The sequence below is a fragment of the Elgaria multicarinata genome, chromosome 7 (assembly GCF_023053635.1).
Source record: "Elgaria multicarinata webbii isolate HBS135686 ecotype San Diego chromosome 7, rElgMul1.1.pri, whole genome shotgun sequence".
In the NCBI taxonomy this organism is placed as follows: Eukaryota; Metazoa; Chordata; class Lepidosauria; order Squamata; family Anguidae; genus Elgaria; species Elgaria multicarinata.
The window spans coordinates 6,730,080-6,745,811 of NC_086177.1; the positions used below are offsets into that span (position 1 = coordinate 6,730,080).

The 15,732-nt window shown below is 41.3% G+C and overlaps 1 protein-coding gene across 2 annotated transcripts in view; it reads right to left on the reverse strand.

The window, feature by feature from the left end:
* The window catches only part of RALGAPA2 (Ral GTPase activating protein catalytic subunit alpha 2), a 212,842-nt gene extending 197,327 nt beyond the window's left edge, over positions 1–15,515 (reverse strand). For both annotated transcript variants that reach the window (XM_063130176.1, XM_063130175.1), the window contains exon 1: positions 15,299–15,515. In XM_063130176.1, coding sequence (XP_062986246.1) covers positions 15,299–15,404 — 106 coding nt within the window. In that variant the 5' untranslated portion in view covers positions 15,405–15,515. The remainder of the gene's footprint in view (positions 1–15,298) is intronic.
* Positions 15,516–15,732: the final 217 nt, after the last annotated feature.

Below are 15,732 nucleotides of genomic sequence, written 5' to 3' on the forward strand. Positions count from 1 at the left end.
TTATAGTGCTTTTTGTATGCAGTGCTGAATCATTATGCCAAGTTTGGTTGAAATCGATCAAATGGCATTGAAACTATAAATATTTAAAATTTTGATAGGCCGCCATTTTATTTCAAGATGGCTGACACAATTTTGTATTGTTAAAATTTGCTTCCTGCAGTGCTGAATCATGATGCAATGTTTGGATGGAATTGATCAACTGGTAATGAAGCAGTAAATCCATAAAAAAATTGATTGGCTGTCATTTGGTTCAAGATGGCAGTTGAATTTTTCACTTTGCCTAAAATTATCCCAGGTAAAGGTAGAATACTGTTATGATTCCAAGCCCTCTCGCCAAGATGTGAGACAATAAAGAGGTCTGCTGTGTAATCCACAAAGCTTTATTCAACAAATAAACACCTCTTCACATCTGATGGGAGTATGAATGCTAGAAGCTATCCTCTAAGCTTAATTAGCCTAACAAAACTAGGCAGTTGCCTTTTAACCAAAACTGGACAGTTTCCCCACAGTCCAACAGGCACTTTACCTCGGGGAGGGTCTTTTTGGAGAAGCCTCTGGTGTAGGGTGACCATATGAAAAGGAGGACAGGGCTCCTGTATCTTTAACTGTAATGTAGAAAAGGGAATTTCAGCAGGTGTCAATTGAAGAGGGTGAAATTCTGTCTTCATCAACACAGTTAAAGCTGCAGAAGCCCTGCCCTCTTTTGTACCTGGCCACTCTACTATAGCTAGTGTAGCTTTAACTGTTGTGATGAAGAGGGAATTTCACTCTCTTCAATTGACACCTGTTGCAATTCCCTTTTCTACATTACTGTTAAAGATACAGGAGCCCTGTCCTCCTTTTCATATGGTCACCCTACTCTGGTGAGTGGCAAACGTAAGAGACCGGCTCCCATCTCCTCTCAACTTTGCCCACTTGACCCTGCAGCAGACTCTGAGATCAGTCAACTCTGATGACCCCTCCCACAGAGGCTGAGTTCCCAGGGGTGGAGGTACAATTGTCTCTGAGTCTTTGGTATCCTGTCCGATAAGCTACTGGGAAGTTTCATCCTTGACTCCTGAAGAGTCTTGGAGAATCTCCTCCCCCAGTTCCTTTCTTGGCTGATATACTTCCAGTCTTGCTTCTTCTGCTTGAGATTCTGAGTGCAATTCAGCTCCTGAAACCTCGTCCCCCACACTAGGAAGAACAGACCTGATTCTGACAAATATATCCTAAAGGCTTCATAACAACTGATCAAATGGCATAGAGGCAGTGAATGTCTGACCACTTTGATTGGCTGCCATTTTGTTTCAAGGTAGCAGTCAAAATGTTCACATCTAAAACTATCCCAGATGGAGGTAGAACTCCTGAAAGCTTCATATAAATCGGAGGTACTGTTTTTGAGTCAATTGCAGACATACAAACAAAAGCTTCCTTTTATATATATAGAAGGGAAGGTGAATTTTATTCTGGACCATGCAGCTGACTCAAGATTAGTACATAGCCACTGGCTTGGTTGCCTTAGATGGACTAGAATCTCCTATGGGCAATCATGTAGTGAACCTTTTATAAATTATAAAATAAGAGGTTTGTTTCCTTCATATTGTTGATGTGCCAAAAATGACTAACAGAGATACGCAAGCAGACAGGCAAATAAAAGTTTTATAAACTAGTCACTTTTGTGGATGTATTTTCAATGCAGCCTTACCATAACATTAAGGTGAACATCCAGACAATCAGAAGTTTGAATAAATAGAAATGCTGTGTAACAGAGGTAGGCTGAAGCAATTGATACGGAATATACTTGAACACAAGTACAGCAAAAGGGAGTGTGCACAGGAGCTTACTTCCATGGTCATGTCCATTCCTGGCTAGTCAAATCTTGCTAGGAAAGCCTGGTCCCAATGTTGCCAATGTAAGGGAATGATGGCAGCAACTTTGAAAGTGGTTGTTTCCCTACCACCAAGAAATCCCTCCCTACTTTGACCTATTCTAAATCAGGAAAAGTAATCAAATGTGTAGTGGTAAACAAGCTCCCGGATAATGCAGATTTTTAAAATAACAGTCTCACTCTGGTTTTAATTCAAGTGTCAACGCCCCTCCCAGTATTGGCCTCGAAGTATAGAGGTCTGTGCTCTCATTTTGGTGGCTTTGATTGCCTTCACGGTTTCCCAACACATTTAGATTGGTGAAAGGATTCACCTTACCTGCTGCTCCATCATGCCTATGCTCTATACTTTCCCTCTGCCAAGTCCTGTGCAGCACTCTACTGGGGTGCCCTCTAGTGAACACCAAGGTTTACTGCCAGTCCCAGACCAGCCTACAAGGCTTCTCTGGTATCTTGGCTTTTCTAATGCTCCAGTAGGCTTGGGGCTTCTGGACTATCTTGAATGTATGCAAGGAGGGTGAGAGACACTTGTTAGCTGCTGCTCGTTGCCTGAACTGTGTCAGCTCCCAACTCCTACTACTTCCCTGCCCTTGCAATGGCTTGACCTCCAACATCAGGTTACTGTCCTGAAATGTATTAATGGGCTTGGTGTATTACTGGGCTTCATCTAGAATACATGTCAGCACATGGCCCTTGACTGCTCTCTGTGTGGTCCGCGGAATCCTGCCTACTACTGCCTGCAGCCCAGGTGATCAGCCTTCAGCGGGGGAAACAGCAATCTTGCCTGTATTGAAATTGCTAGAGGTGCAAGGCTAAAGCCTCCTCCACAGTGATCCTGATTTTGTGTGCACGTGCATATGAGAGAGAGAGAGAGGGAATGAGAATGTTGGCCCCACCCACTTGTGTGGCCCCCAAAAGGATCCACAGGGTCCAGTGTTTCCCCCACTCCATAAAGCTTGTCCACCATTAATCTAGAAGCTTACAGGAGTTTGACCCATGATTCTTCCGGACCTCTCAGCAAACTTTGATACCATTTATTTTTTTACCACTAAAACAAATGGGACAGGGGAATACTATATTAGAGTAGCTCTGCTTCAATACAACGGGAAGAAAATGGTCTTAGCAGACTTCTGCTTCATCTGGTGGAACTAACATTTTGGTTATAACAAACCTCCCCCGCCCTCTCTCTCTCTATATATATTGAGCGAGCTCATTTGGCGACTTGGAGTGCAATGACATCAATACACTGATGAAATCTCGATTACTGTTTCTGGATTTTCAGCTAATTCAGGAAAGGTAATAGTCCTTTGTCACTATGATGAAGTGCATGGGGCAAAATACGGAAAAATGAGCCCAGCCAAAACAGAACTGAGGATTGTTGGTGGTCTGTGCAGCCTAGAAAAGGTAGGAATTCCTTGTCCTTCAGGGGGATTGCAATTCCAATGAGCACTGGCCTCCCATCTTCTCTAATCCAGGAGAGATACTGCTTCAGGACACCCAGGTGATGGACAGGCATGCAGTCTTTCAGTTAGATCAGAGACAGGAGGACAAGGCTCCTGCTACTCTCACATCCATACAGTGATAAATTTGCAGAGTGACTATTGATATGTGTTTATGGGGCTGCCCATAAAACTGATTCAAAACCTTCACCTATGCAGTTTGTTAACCGGTACAGAGGGCAGGGTTGATATTACACCTATTTTAACTTCATGCCTGCTTCTGGGCTTGTAATATAACTATAATGTCTGTTATCGCCTACTAGTGAACAGACCTGGCTTCATATAGGTTAGAATAGCCCTTAATTTGATACAGCAAAGCCTTTACTCAAACTTACACAGTTGTCAGAGCCGAAGACATTTTGCCTGCCCTGTCTTGAGTGAAGCCATGGCCACTGGCACCCCTAGGCATGGCCACTGCTATGGTAGACCTATCCCACAGGGGCTATTGGGGTACATATTCTCCAGTCCCATGAGCATTCCCAAGTTCTTTGCAGGCAGCAGAGGGCAGGTATATAGCTCTGTCTCTCAGAACAGTTTGCTCCTCAAACTGTACTGACTGCAAAGCTTTGTGCTGGTTAGGGAAGTCATCTAGTGCCTGTAGATGGTACTGTAGGCTTCAAATATACAGAGATTTTAATTAATTAATCCATTTTAAAAACAATGTAACATGAGGTGCACCCCCTAGAGTCCACTTACCCTATTTCTTCGATTCTAAGACGCACTTTTTTCCCATATAAACATCTCTAAAAATGGGGTGCGTCTTAGAATCGCGGGTGTGTCTTAGGTTTTTTTTTTCTGTTGGTGGTACTGAAATTAGTGTGGGTCTTACAATCAATGGTGTCTTACAATCGAAGAAATACGGTAGTATGCAAGTGAAGTTTCAGGTGTCTCAGTTTCATTATCTTGGATGTGTGACACACAAATCTTTTTTATTAGCACAGATAAAGCTCTAAGTGAGAGTGGTGTCCGCTATTTTCTATAAATCTCTAAGTGGGAGAGTTCTATCACATCTTAGGTCAGGCCATCTCATGTATCAACTTTCCTGTTTATTACATTCTTTTCAGCAAATGCTGCTCAAGATTTTGCAAACTGAAACTGTGGGCTGACAAGGCACTACATGCATGTGTCTCAACCATGGAACGTGCTCCCCCCAAATACCAGACACAATCCTTGTAAACTGCTAGACAAATTATAAAGGCTTGAAAAGTTGTTCAATTAAATAAAATTACACTTCCCCATACCATGGCTGTATTTGGGTGTAATGCTAAACTATGTGTATCCTTACAGAAACAAAACTAGGTGAGCCTTCTAGTGCACTCCTCCAGCTTAGTTGTGAGATCAGAAGCATTTGCTTCCATTTTTTATTATATATGAACTCTAGTTTAGCATTCTGTATGAACCCTAAAGTCTGATTCATTGTAACTATGGTTTAATAAAACAAACCAACTTCAAAGTTTGAAGTTAGTGGTTTGTTTCTGTAAACTAATGTTAAGACTAACTGCAGTTTGTCTGGATTTGAACACAACACGAAACGGTTAGTAAAAAATGGAAGGAAGTTTGGGGGCTGACCTGTCCTATTCCAGAAATGAGCATTTCCATGTTTCCAGGGTTGCTCTAGTAAGCACGAGTTCCTCTGACACGCACAGTTGGTCCTTTAGGGCGCAACAGAATGAGCTTATTGGATACCGGCACAACAGAAGATGAGATGACGGGGACAGCACCCCAAAACTCACCTAGAGCCATTCGCATAATGATAAACCAAAATCTATTTTTATGTTCAAAGAGAAGTTCTTATGCCCAGATGTCTTCAGTTTCTTTATGTAGTTCATGTGCACTGTTGAAACAATGTCCAAAAAGCTGAAGCGGGAACTTCACTGTGTGCGTATGTCTATTTCATTAGTGGTAAGTCTGAGAAAGGAAGCCAGTGAGGTATACAAAATTCACATGGAAACCTGGGCGAATTAGACTTCTGTAGATGTGGCCGATGCACCCTTGAAACAGTGTGCTCTCTCCGTTTGTATGATTATATGAAGCATTTTTTCTTTAGCATGGCAATAGCAATTTCCATTTATTTTATCAATGCCCAGCATCCTCTGCTATCACATAATATCTGATAGGATTTGAGTTCATAAGCAAGCAGTGCTTATAATGCAAAGTAAACATTGTACTTTCCCCCACATATACATAAAAAGCAATGTAATATTATTTTTGTAACAAATAAAAGCACTACCACTACTGTGGCCAAAGTACATTTACTTTAGCAAAAAAATCCATTTTAGAATTAATCAATTCACTCCATTTTTAAAATCCCCTTGCTCAAGTTGTCCTTAGGGTGAAACATTGCTGAAACATAAAACAAACCAGCTCTATTGTCTCATGTCCCTAAAATATCTAATTCTACAAACTACCTTTCTTTCTGGTTGCTTTAAAGCTTTTCTTAGTTGTGCTTTCTTTAAAAAAATTTAAAGCAGGCAGAGTGATTTACATTTCATAGGAAAACACCCAAAATGACACTGAAGTTATAAAGCTGTTTTGTAATAATTTGCAAAAAATAGCTAAATGCTCACCTTTATAATGTTTCACATCAAAACAGCACAAGAAAAAGCTGTCTCCAAGTAGATTAGAATAACTATTAAAAACTTATTCCATTGAATAATATTGTTTAACAACCCAAAACCAAGGCTTTGAAACAGTAGTTAACAAAGCAGACAGATATTTAATTGTCTGAATAAGGCTAAACAAGACAACAGAGATATGAAATGCGATCTGCTGTCTCTTTTGGACACACAGGACAACTAGCAGTTTCTGAGGAGGAGGGGGTGCACAATTTTCATCAGAAAAACAGCAAAAGTTTCCAAATGTGTAACCCCATCTTTTGCAAAAACGGCTTTTAAAAAATTCACTTGAGTCTAAAAATCTGCTTGAAAGGAATCAGTTGATAGAGAAGGGGGGAAAGTCACTAAAATAGCATATGCATAATGGGAACAGTTTCCTTTTCATTAGATACTAATAAAATTTATAAAGCAATTGGGAAATTCAGAGAGGAAAATGCTGATTTGGCTTTATATAAACTCTGATGTTCTAAACCAGTGGTTCCCAAAGTGGGCGGTACTGCCCCCTTGGGGGCAGTGGGATTGCATAGGGGCAAAGGGGCGGCAGGGGGGCGCTAAGAGGCAAAGGGGTAGCAGGGGGGTGCTCGAGGTGGTCTTTTCTGTACCAGGAGTTTTGGTTACAGAAGGAAATTTCTGATCGCTATCCTGCACTATGGAGAGTGGTTCAGAAGCCCCTGGTTGCATTTCCAACATCATATTTGGTGGAATGTGATTTTAGTGTGGTCTGCCTACTTCTCTCCAAGCAAAGAAATCGACTCCAGATTACTAAATGTGGTGATTTAAGACTCATGTTAAGTGACTTTAAACCAGACATTGGGAAACTGGTATCACTTCATCAAGCCCATCCATCCCATTAAAAATTTACAGAATAGTGAGGTACTCTACCCTGGTTACTAAATGTGATTATCTAATATTCTTGCTAAATGACTATCAGACTTTGAAAAGATGATATCACTGGATCAAGTTCATCAATTATGTTTAATTGAATAAACTAAAAAAATGCAATTGGATTTTGAATAAATATTCAATTAATTGCTACTGTTTTGAATTTTATTGTTCTTATCTTCCTTAGTGGGTCATTGAAAATTACTATTCTGAATAATGATTTTTATAGTGTAGGGTAGGGGGCACAGGGCATGAGTTTGTGGAACCAAGGGGGCGGTGACCTGAAAAAGTTTGAGAACCACTGTTCTAAACACACCACTGGAGGATGCCATCAAGGGAATATTACCAGAAGCTTAGGTCAAGTAGTAGGAATCAGTCTTATATAGGGCTAACAATTCGATCTTGTAATTGTTAACATAAAAGCATTTGAAGAGCAAGTAAGGTAAGCTGGTCATTGCAAACTATGGGGCCCTGTGCTATATATATATATATGCATATCTTTATTTCTCTATTATGCCTATTCTGCTTCAATTCAACTTTGCAGCAAGTACCAGGGAAATATAGGGCAAGGAGAGATGGAGAACGGAGAAGCCCTGAGAATAAGCAAGAGTATCAAGGCAGGAGAAATTTCGGAAGACAGAACAATTTCTGCAAAACACTGGAGTTTATCTTGACCATTAGAAGCCCTGCTAATAGATTCAATGTTCTTACATGAATCAGCAGAACAGACTGAATAATTCATAACTCTTAATATAAAAGGAGGCAGATAGTACTTCCTCTGTGTTAACATATGACTAAAAACAAACTAATGGAATAGGTCTTCAAGTTTCTACTTGCACTTAAGCAACATAAAGAGGATCCTAGATACGAAACAGATTTGAGGAGAATTCTAAAAAAAACTTATCTGAAAGGCTACTATGCATTAGTGAATCAAGCAAAGCAGCTAAAAGGCAAAATACATTAAGCAGCTGAAGCCTCTGGGGTCATGAACTGATATTTATTGGCAACTAACATGGGAAGCGATGCAGCCCCCCTCAAAATCCACTTTTTTCTGATAGCCTTTGTTTTGTCCTCTTCGGCTGCAATTCTATACACACTTACCTAGGAGTAAGTGTCACTGAACTGACTGGGCTTACTTCTAAGTAAACATACATAGGTAGGTTGTGCTGTCAGTCATCATTCTCAACTGTAATTAAGCTTTAAGTATATATAATGGTTGAGACTGCACTGAGGACTTTTATTATCATATTTTGAATGCTTTCCTAGAAATGTATGGCAAATCAAGACTGCTCTATTGCAGTTACTTCAAGGCTGGTGAGATATGTTCCACTCAATCAACTTCAGTTAGCATAAAATGCAGCAGCTGGAGTTCTCACTAGTCTTCAAGGGTAACCCTCCCGCCCATACAAAACACAACACTAGTCCAAGTTTCATAATTGCGTAGGCATCTCCCTGTTCCCAAAGACTTTAAGGTCTGAGATAGAAAGTAGGGAAACAGCGGATGTCATTGCATGTACTTTTCATAGTTATTCCAACCAAAGCAACAATAAATATAGTTCACCTCAAGGCAGAGGTAAGGGAGGAAAGGAGTATGTCATGCAGATATCAGGTAAAAGGACAATAGAGAGCAGTCTTGATTTGCTCTCACCTCAGACTGACACCTCACTCATCGATGACACCTCATGCCTCACACCTGCCTGAGTCTTCTCCTCTTTCCCCACCTTTGGAGACCAGCACCATCGCTGCCACCCTTCTTGCCTGATATACCTTTTCATTGGCTGCCACAGACTTTCCAGGGTATGGCTTTAGACTCACACTTTCACAAGCCTGAAGTCAGCAATCTTCAACCTAGAGGTAGCTCAAAAAATGTGCAGTGCTTTCTCTCCACCTCGATCTTGGAGATCTGGGTAGTTCTTTCCACACTGCTGCTAACAGTGATAAAAGAGTGAGCTGAATCAGGATCACTGGGATGTGTTTGCCCATCACATGCAGGCCCTGGCTCAAAGTGTTGTGCACCCCTATCTTGCATATACAATGTAAAAATTATTTTGATTTCTTATTTTTGGTTGCCCAGAGCAGTTCAACTGCTTAGAGAAGAATGAAAGAATCACAAAGATTGCAAGAACACACAGAAAGTAATAAGGAAGTAAAAATTATATTATTATTATTATTATTATTATTATTATTATTATTATTATTATTATTATTCCTAAGGGAAAGGGGAGAGAAGAATTTCATAAAGTGGATTTTGGAAAATAAATTTCAACGAAGTCCCACAAAGAAAACAAAGCAGGAAAATTGTCTGTGCTCAAAGTAAGTAATTTTGGAAGCATTATTTATGTTCAATTGACCAATGAAGAATTAAGCACATGCTTAAAGCACTCCAATTGTAACGAACAGGATGAAAATTGCATTCCTAAACACAACAGAGAGTAAGCCCCAATGAATACTGCAGGACATATTTCTGAGTACACATGATGTTCAAACTGTTAAAATGCTTAGCTTTAGCTGTATTGCGCCCCATGTGAAGAATCACAGAAGGTCGTAACTGTGTGGGAAATTAAAAACCAGAAAAGAATCATATAGAAAGCGAAATTAAGAATAGGTCACTAAGCGCTAAATTTCCATACCCAAGTATGTTTAAAAATACACAATACTTGTGTGTGTATGTTTCAAATTGGAGAGAACAATAAATGTTTTATGAACACATTAGAAGCAAAAACAAAAAAACAAAAAACTGATGAACTGGAAAGACTGCTAACTGATGTTTCCATCTCCAATGTCAAATGTTTTTTCTGAAAATCTGACATATAAACTGCATTCCCCTTTTCTTCTAAACCAGTTAACTCAGAAACGAAACAGGTTTGTCGGGCCTCGTACATTTTTTCTTCCCCAAGAACCTTGTTGGCTACTGAAAATCATCTATTTTCCTCCAGTTGTAAAAACGTTTTACAATTTGTTACAACCTATAACCAAAGGGAAGCTACTTAGGACACAATCTGATGTATATTTAGACAGAAAAAAAGTCAGGGGAAATGTTTTTTTCTGTGTTAACATGCATAGGATTGCATCCTAAGAGCCATTTCTAGTACCACCCACACTCCTGCTCTGAGGTGTGGATCAGGAATTCACAGATTGCATTGGTACTAAGATCTTCAAGTGCTAGATGATCCCTAGAACTCATGGATCTAATCTTCAAGTTATTGCTTTGTATGACTCATAGAAATAGAGGTTGCAAAAGCATGTCACATGCTTCTGCTTTCCTGTTTTTTGTAATATCTGAATCAATTCTTTGTATTGTTAAATATCCAACTGCTGCTGCTCAAATAAACAAAAGCAGCTGTATCACTATCACACTCCTTTTACTTTTTAATACAATCTTTATATAGGCCACTTTGGGCAATAAAGAAAAACAAGTGGAAGACACGATGTTGTATCTCTAGTAGGGCTGTGTATCGCTTCGGATTCGAAACTTAATTCCAAGAAGATTTAGGGTGATTTGGAGGGCTTCATAACAGATCTGAATTGGTCCGAAGTGAACCTATAAAACAATGGTTCCCAAACTTTTTCAGGTCACCGCCCCCTTGGTTCCACAAACTCATGCCCAGTGCCCCCTACCCTACCCTATAAAAATCATTATTCAGAATAACGGTTTCCAATGACCCACTAAGGAAGATAATAATAAAATTCAAAACAGTAACAATTAATTTTATATTTATTCAAAATCCAAAGCACCCGCCACAGGCTTGCGGAGGGAGGGAGGGAAAAGAGAGCCAATGCTTCTGTTTTGCAGCCAGCGGGGCGGGGCACACCAAGCAGGGTATGTCTCTTCATTAGGGTTTGGGTGCTTTTGAAACATTTCAATTCACCATTAAAAGGACTCTTCTTAAGCAGTATTAATACATGTGTGGATTCTTCCCCTAGATGGCTTAGGACCAAACTACCTTCTCCCATAAAAATGTTCCTTGGTTTTAAGACCTTCTGGAGAGGTGCTTCTCGGAAAAGACCACCTCAAGCATCCCCTGCCACCCCCTTGCCTCTTAGCGCCCCTCTGCCGCCCCCTTGCCTCTTAACGCCCCCCCCCCTATGCAATCCCACCGCCCCCAAGGGGGCAGTACCCGCCCACTTTGAGAACCACTGCTATAAAACCTTACATAGCTTGGGACCATAATACCTGACAGAATGCCTCTCTCAACATGAACCTACCCAAACACTACACTCAACAACTAAGGTCCTCCTCCGGGTGCCTACTCCAAGGGAAGCTCAGAGAATGGCAACAAGGGAGAGTACCTTTTCAGTGGTGGCCCCTCAATTATGGAATGATCTTCCTGACGAGGCTCACCTGGCGCCAACATTGTTATCTTTTCGGTGCAAGGTCAAGACTTTTCTCTTCTCCTAGGCACTTAACAGTATATGCTGAGTTTTTTAACTGACCCCAGAATAGTTGTTTTAAAATGCATATTGTCTGTTTTTGTTTGCATTTTATGCTTTTAAATTTTGTACATTTGTTTTTAATGTTTATTGTTTTTAACTTTTTTAAACCGCCCAGAGAGCTTCGGCTAAATAATAATAGTTGGGGGAGGAGTAGCAGCAGCCTCCAATCAAAATGGTGGAGGGGGGCTTAAGGACAATCAGGAGATGGAGCTTCCTTTGTCCTTGCTCATTGTAGGGTAGACTTGGTAGGAGTAGGGTGTTTTGGGTTGGAAAGCTTAAGTTTGTTGCTGGTGTGTGTTTTTGGGTGTTGGTACTTGGATCTTTCTTGAGCCTTCTCCTTTTTGCACCGTTATCTTTTGCCTCTAGTTCTCTTTCTGCTTGTCTGTCTGTCTCTCTCTCTCTATATATATAATCTTCTAGTTTTTAGCCTTTAGTGTGTTTGTTCTAATCCTCCCCCCTTCCTTCCCCTTCCTCCATTTTTCACTGAAAAAAGCAAATTTTAGCAGATGATTACATGAAAACCACTGCACCAATCTGTCTGGAATTTGGCAGACATGAACACCTCCACAGTGTCTATAAGGTATATATCTTGTTTGTATAATGAAAAATGAAAAAAGTTATAGCACTTTGCTTTGAGTGGTTTCCCTACACAAAGCATTTTTTACCAGTGGATTACACAAACACCACTGCACCAAATCTGTTTGAAATTCGGCAGATGTGAGCAGCTCCACAGCATCTATAAGGTCTATATTATGTTTGTATCATGAAAAATGAAAGAAGTTATAGGTGTTTCTTTTTTCCACTGCAAGTCTATGGGAAAATGAGAAATCTCCCTAATACTCCTCAACTCTTCGATTCTTTCTGTTAACTGTAATGACTCTTCATTTTCCTTTTAGGTTTCCTCCTGTCCTACTAATATCATCAACATTCTCTAGGTCCTGGAAACTTTTAGGCCAGGCCATTTTGATGTTTTTAATCTTTAAATCTTTAAATTCATACTTCTGTGTAGCTAGGGAATCCACAAAAGAAACCACCAATTTCAATGTAAGATTAAATGGTTAGTGATAGTTACATTGCAAGCCTAAACACACTTACAAGAGAGTAAATCTCACTGAATACAGTGAGACTTACTTCCAAGTAAATCTGCGTAGGACTGCACTGTTAGAGGCATATACTGTAGAGACACACCTCTAGAAGGGCTGTTATTGTGAGCTAGCATCTTTAGCCTTGAGGCTACCCACTCTCTCTGGAGAAGAACCTAGTACCTGGATTATGTAATCAATGTCCTGGAACTAGAAGGGAACACTTCCACATCTCCCTAATTAGGACCTAATATACTGTACCTTCTTGTGATTTTTAATTATAAACCAGTTTGGGAGCAAGCCTTGCCCCCAAACTATATATGTGAATAAAATTCTCTCTGTAGTGTCACTAGCTAGACCTGATACTTCCTTATGAATTCCTGGTTTTGTACTCTGTGCTATTAAACAAGTTCATTAGTTGCATGAAGTCTTTAAAATTCGGCTTACTTTGTTCTAAAATCTTTCAGGGAAGAAAGTCAATGAGTTGGACCCAGACTTAGTTATGACTAACAAATCCTATCATTACCAATGTGTCTACTCTAAGTATGATTAAATCTGGATCTAACCCAATGTAAATATTTGAGCAAGATATTGCATTTCAGTGAGCTGGAGCCATCAGATGTGATGCACGGTTTTTAAATGCTTCTTTAGTAATCCCTTTTATAAAATGCTTCCTGGAACTTTAAACAGTTATACTCTACAAAAGATATTATGAAATGTATAGCACAGTCCAATACATGTCTATGCAGAAGTATCTCTCAATTAATGTTATGGGACTTACTCCCAGGTAAGTGGATAAAGGTACTAATACTTAAGGGACCCTTACAATGTAAATTTCAGATGTCTCATAGGGAGAAAATGTTGACCTGTTTCTTCCTTCTTAGCTATGTACACAAACTTTATAACATTAACCATAGCATTTATTACATTTACTACATTATATAGAAGAAACATATAAGCAAAATAAACTAATGTAAAGAGGCCTCCATAATTCCTGCTGGATATTGGCCTAGTTCTCACTAAAGTGGTAAATCTCTATATGGGCTTTAGCACTTCAGCCTGCAGGTGGAAGGTTCACATGACTGAATATACTTGCATGTGCAAAACATTCTCCACTCAGAACCCCCATGAAGAAGAGTTCTAGCATAGCTTCTTCCTTGATATTTAGTTCTCCATCTACAAGGTGTTTTGGGGAAGGGTTTCTTTGTATAGAGCTTTCAGTCATGTGAAAGCTGAAACAGCACAAATACATTTACCACTTCAATGGGAACTAGGCCATTTCTTGTGCAACTTCCTGGAAGATCAGTGTTCTGTTTACTTACTGCCCAATGATATAGTTGGGCGATTTCCTTCATCTTTGGAACACTGCTAAACACTCTTTGGAGAGTAGCTGTTAAGTCTACAAAGTGTGTCTTTGTTAGGGGTAGGAGAAATGGGTAGGCTTGATTAGGGTCTGAGGTGCTGGAAAAGCCTGGACTACAGTCAATTGTTACCAGTTAACGTAATACATTTTTTGCACAGCTTTAATTTTTGAATTGCACAAATGTTCTTTGGGAACTGTGTGTTTTGTTTCTGGCTGTATGTTGAATTTACTTAACAGCTTTCTCCCTGATGGGCTTGATACTGACCAGACAGCCCTAATTTCAGTTTATAGCACCACTCCAACATCTCTATGCAACGTGGTTCAGCCTACCCTGATTCTGCGCAGTCTGTACAACTGAGAGGGACTGTGGAAGACTATATGCAGACTGTGCAACTCACACAGCTACTCCTGTCGTGAGTATTGGAGTAGACTCCCCCCCCCCCCACACCAAAGAAAAGACACCTGCCTTTCTCTGGGAGTAATTCTTATACTTTCAATTTGGGTGGCATTTTTAAAAATCGTTTCTTTTGTTTTGTTTTGTTAAAGTTACAACAGGGCAATTTCTGAAGCCAGCAACTTTTTCGTGAATGTGAGCTTGGAGGTGGAGAGCCATCTACCAGAAAATCATTTCGTTCCTTGCTTACAATACACTTGCCACACCTGCCGTCTCCTGTTCCAGGTAGAGCTGCTGCCATTTACCACCCCATCACAACAATGCACTCTAACCTCCCATCACCTCTACTCTAACAGGCTAAGAGACAGAAATCTGTTACATGGGGTGGGGAATACTCTGGCTGACATGAAATCAGGCACAGCAAAAGCATCAGCTATGGAGCCAGTGGCAACCTGATGTGAGAACCGTTGGCCATTACTGCTATTATGACCTTTGTAGTCATTTAGAACTGCTGAGTGTTTAAAATGCTTCAGGTGCATGTGCTGGAGGCAGGGAAAAGGCCAGTTTATAATCCCATGACAGATGCGAGATCTGAACCTGGGAATTCATGATCCATATGTACCCCTGCCCTCTTCAGCCTCTACAAGTAGGGTGACCATATGAAAAAGAGGACAGGGCTCCTATATCTTTAACAGTTGTATTGAAAACGAAATTTCAGCAGGTGTCATTTGTATATATGGGGAATCTGGTGAAATTTCCTCTTCATCACAGCAGTTAAAAGCTGCAGGTGCCCTGCCCTCTTTTGAATCTGGTCACTCTAGTATAGCTCCTGCAGCTTTAACTGTTGTGATGAAGAGGGAATTTCACCAGGTTCTCCATATATACAAATGACACTTGCTGAAATCCCCTTTTTTAATACAACTGTTAAAGATACAGGAGCCCTGTCCTCCTTTCCATAGGGTCACCCTACTACAAGGCACCCAATGCCTTCAGGCAACTCTTCTGGGACGACCCCACCCACCGACCCCCGTTGTGCATTCAGCCTCTTCCTCTTTGCTCGGGATGTTGTTGGTTTCCGACTGGAAAGGGCGGCGGGCGGCGTTGGTGCTGCGCGCGCGCCCTTCCTCCCTCCCTCCGCGCCTCGCCACTCCACTCCACTCACCCATCAGCGCCCTGAGGTGCTTGAGGCGAGTCAGGACGTCCTTCCGCGGGTCCAGCGCTTTCTGGGTGGACTTCTTGACATCGGCGTGACCCCTCCTCGAGAACATCTTCAGGGAGGGGTTTGTGGGAGGACGGGGTGGTCGCCGTTGTTGTCGTCGTCTTCGCGCTCAGTTCTTCCGCCGCCGCCGCCTCTCACCGAGAGCGCCAAGGGCCGTCGACCAACCTCCTCCACGGTCCACCTGGGATCAGGGACCGAGGCGGGCTCCCGGCCAAGGAGGGAGGGAGGGAAGGAGGGAGGGACAGGTGGAGGGCAAGGGAGGTACGAGAGCGCCCGAGGGAAGCGGGTGGGCGGGCCCTCCTGCCGCGTCGGGGCGGTGGCTAATGAATGACTGACTCGCGCCAAGCAGCGCCCGCTATAGGAGAAGCAGCCGAAGC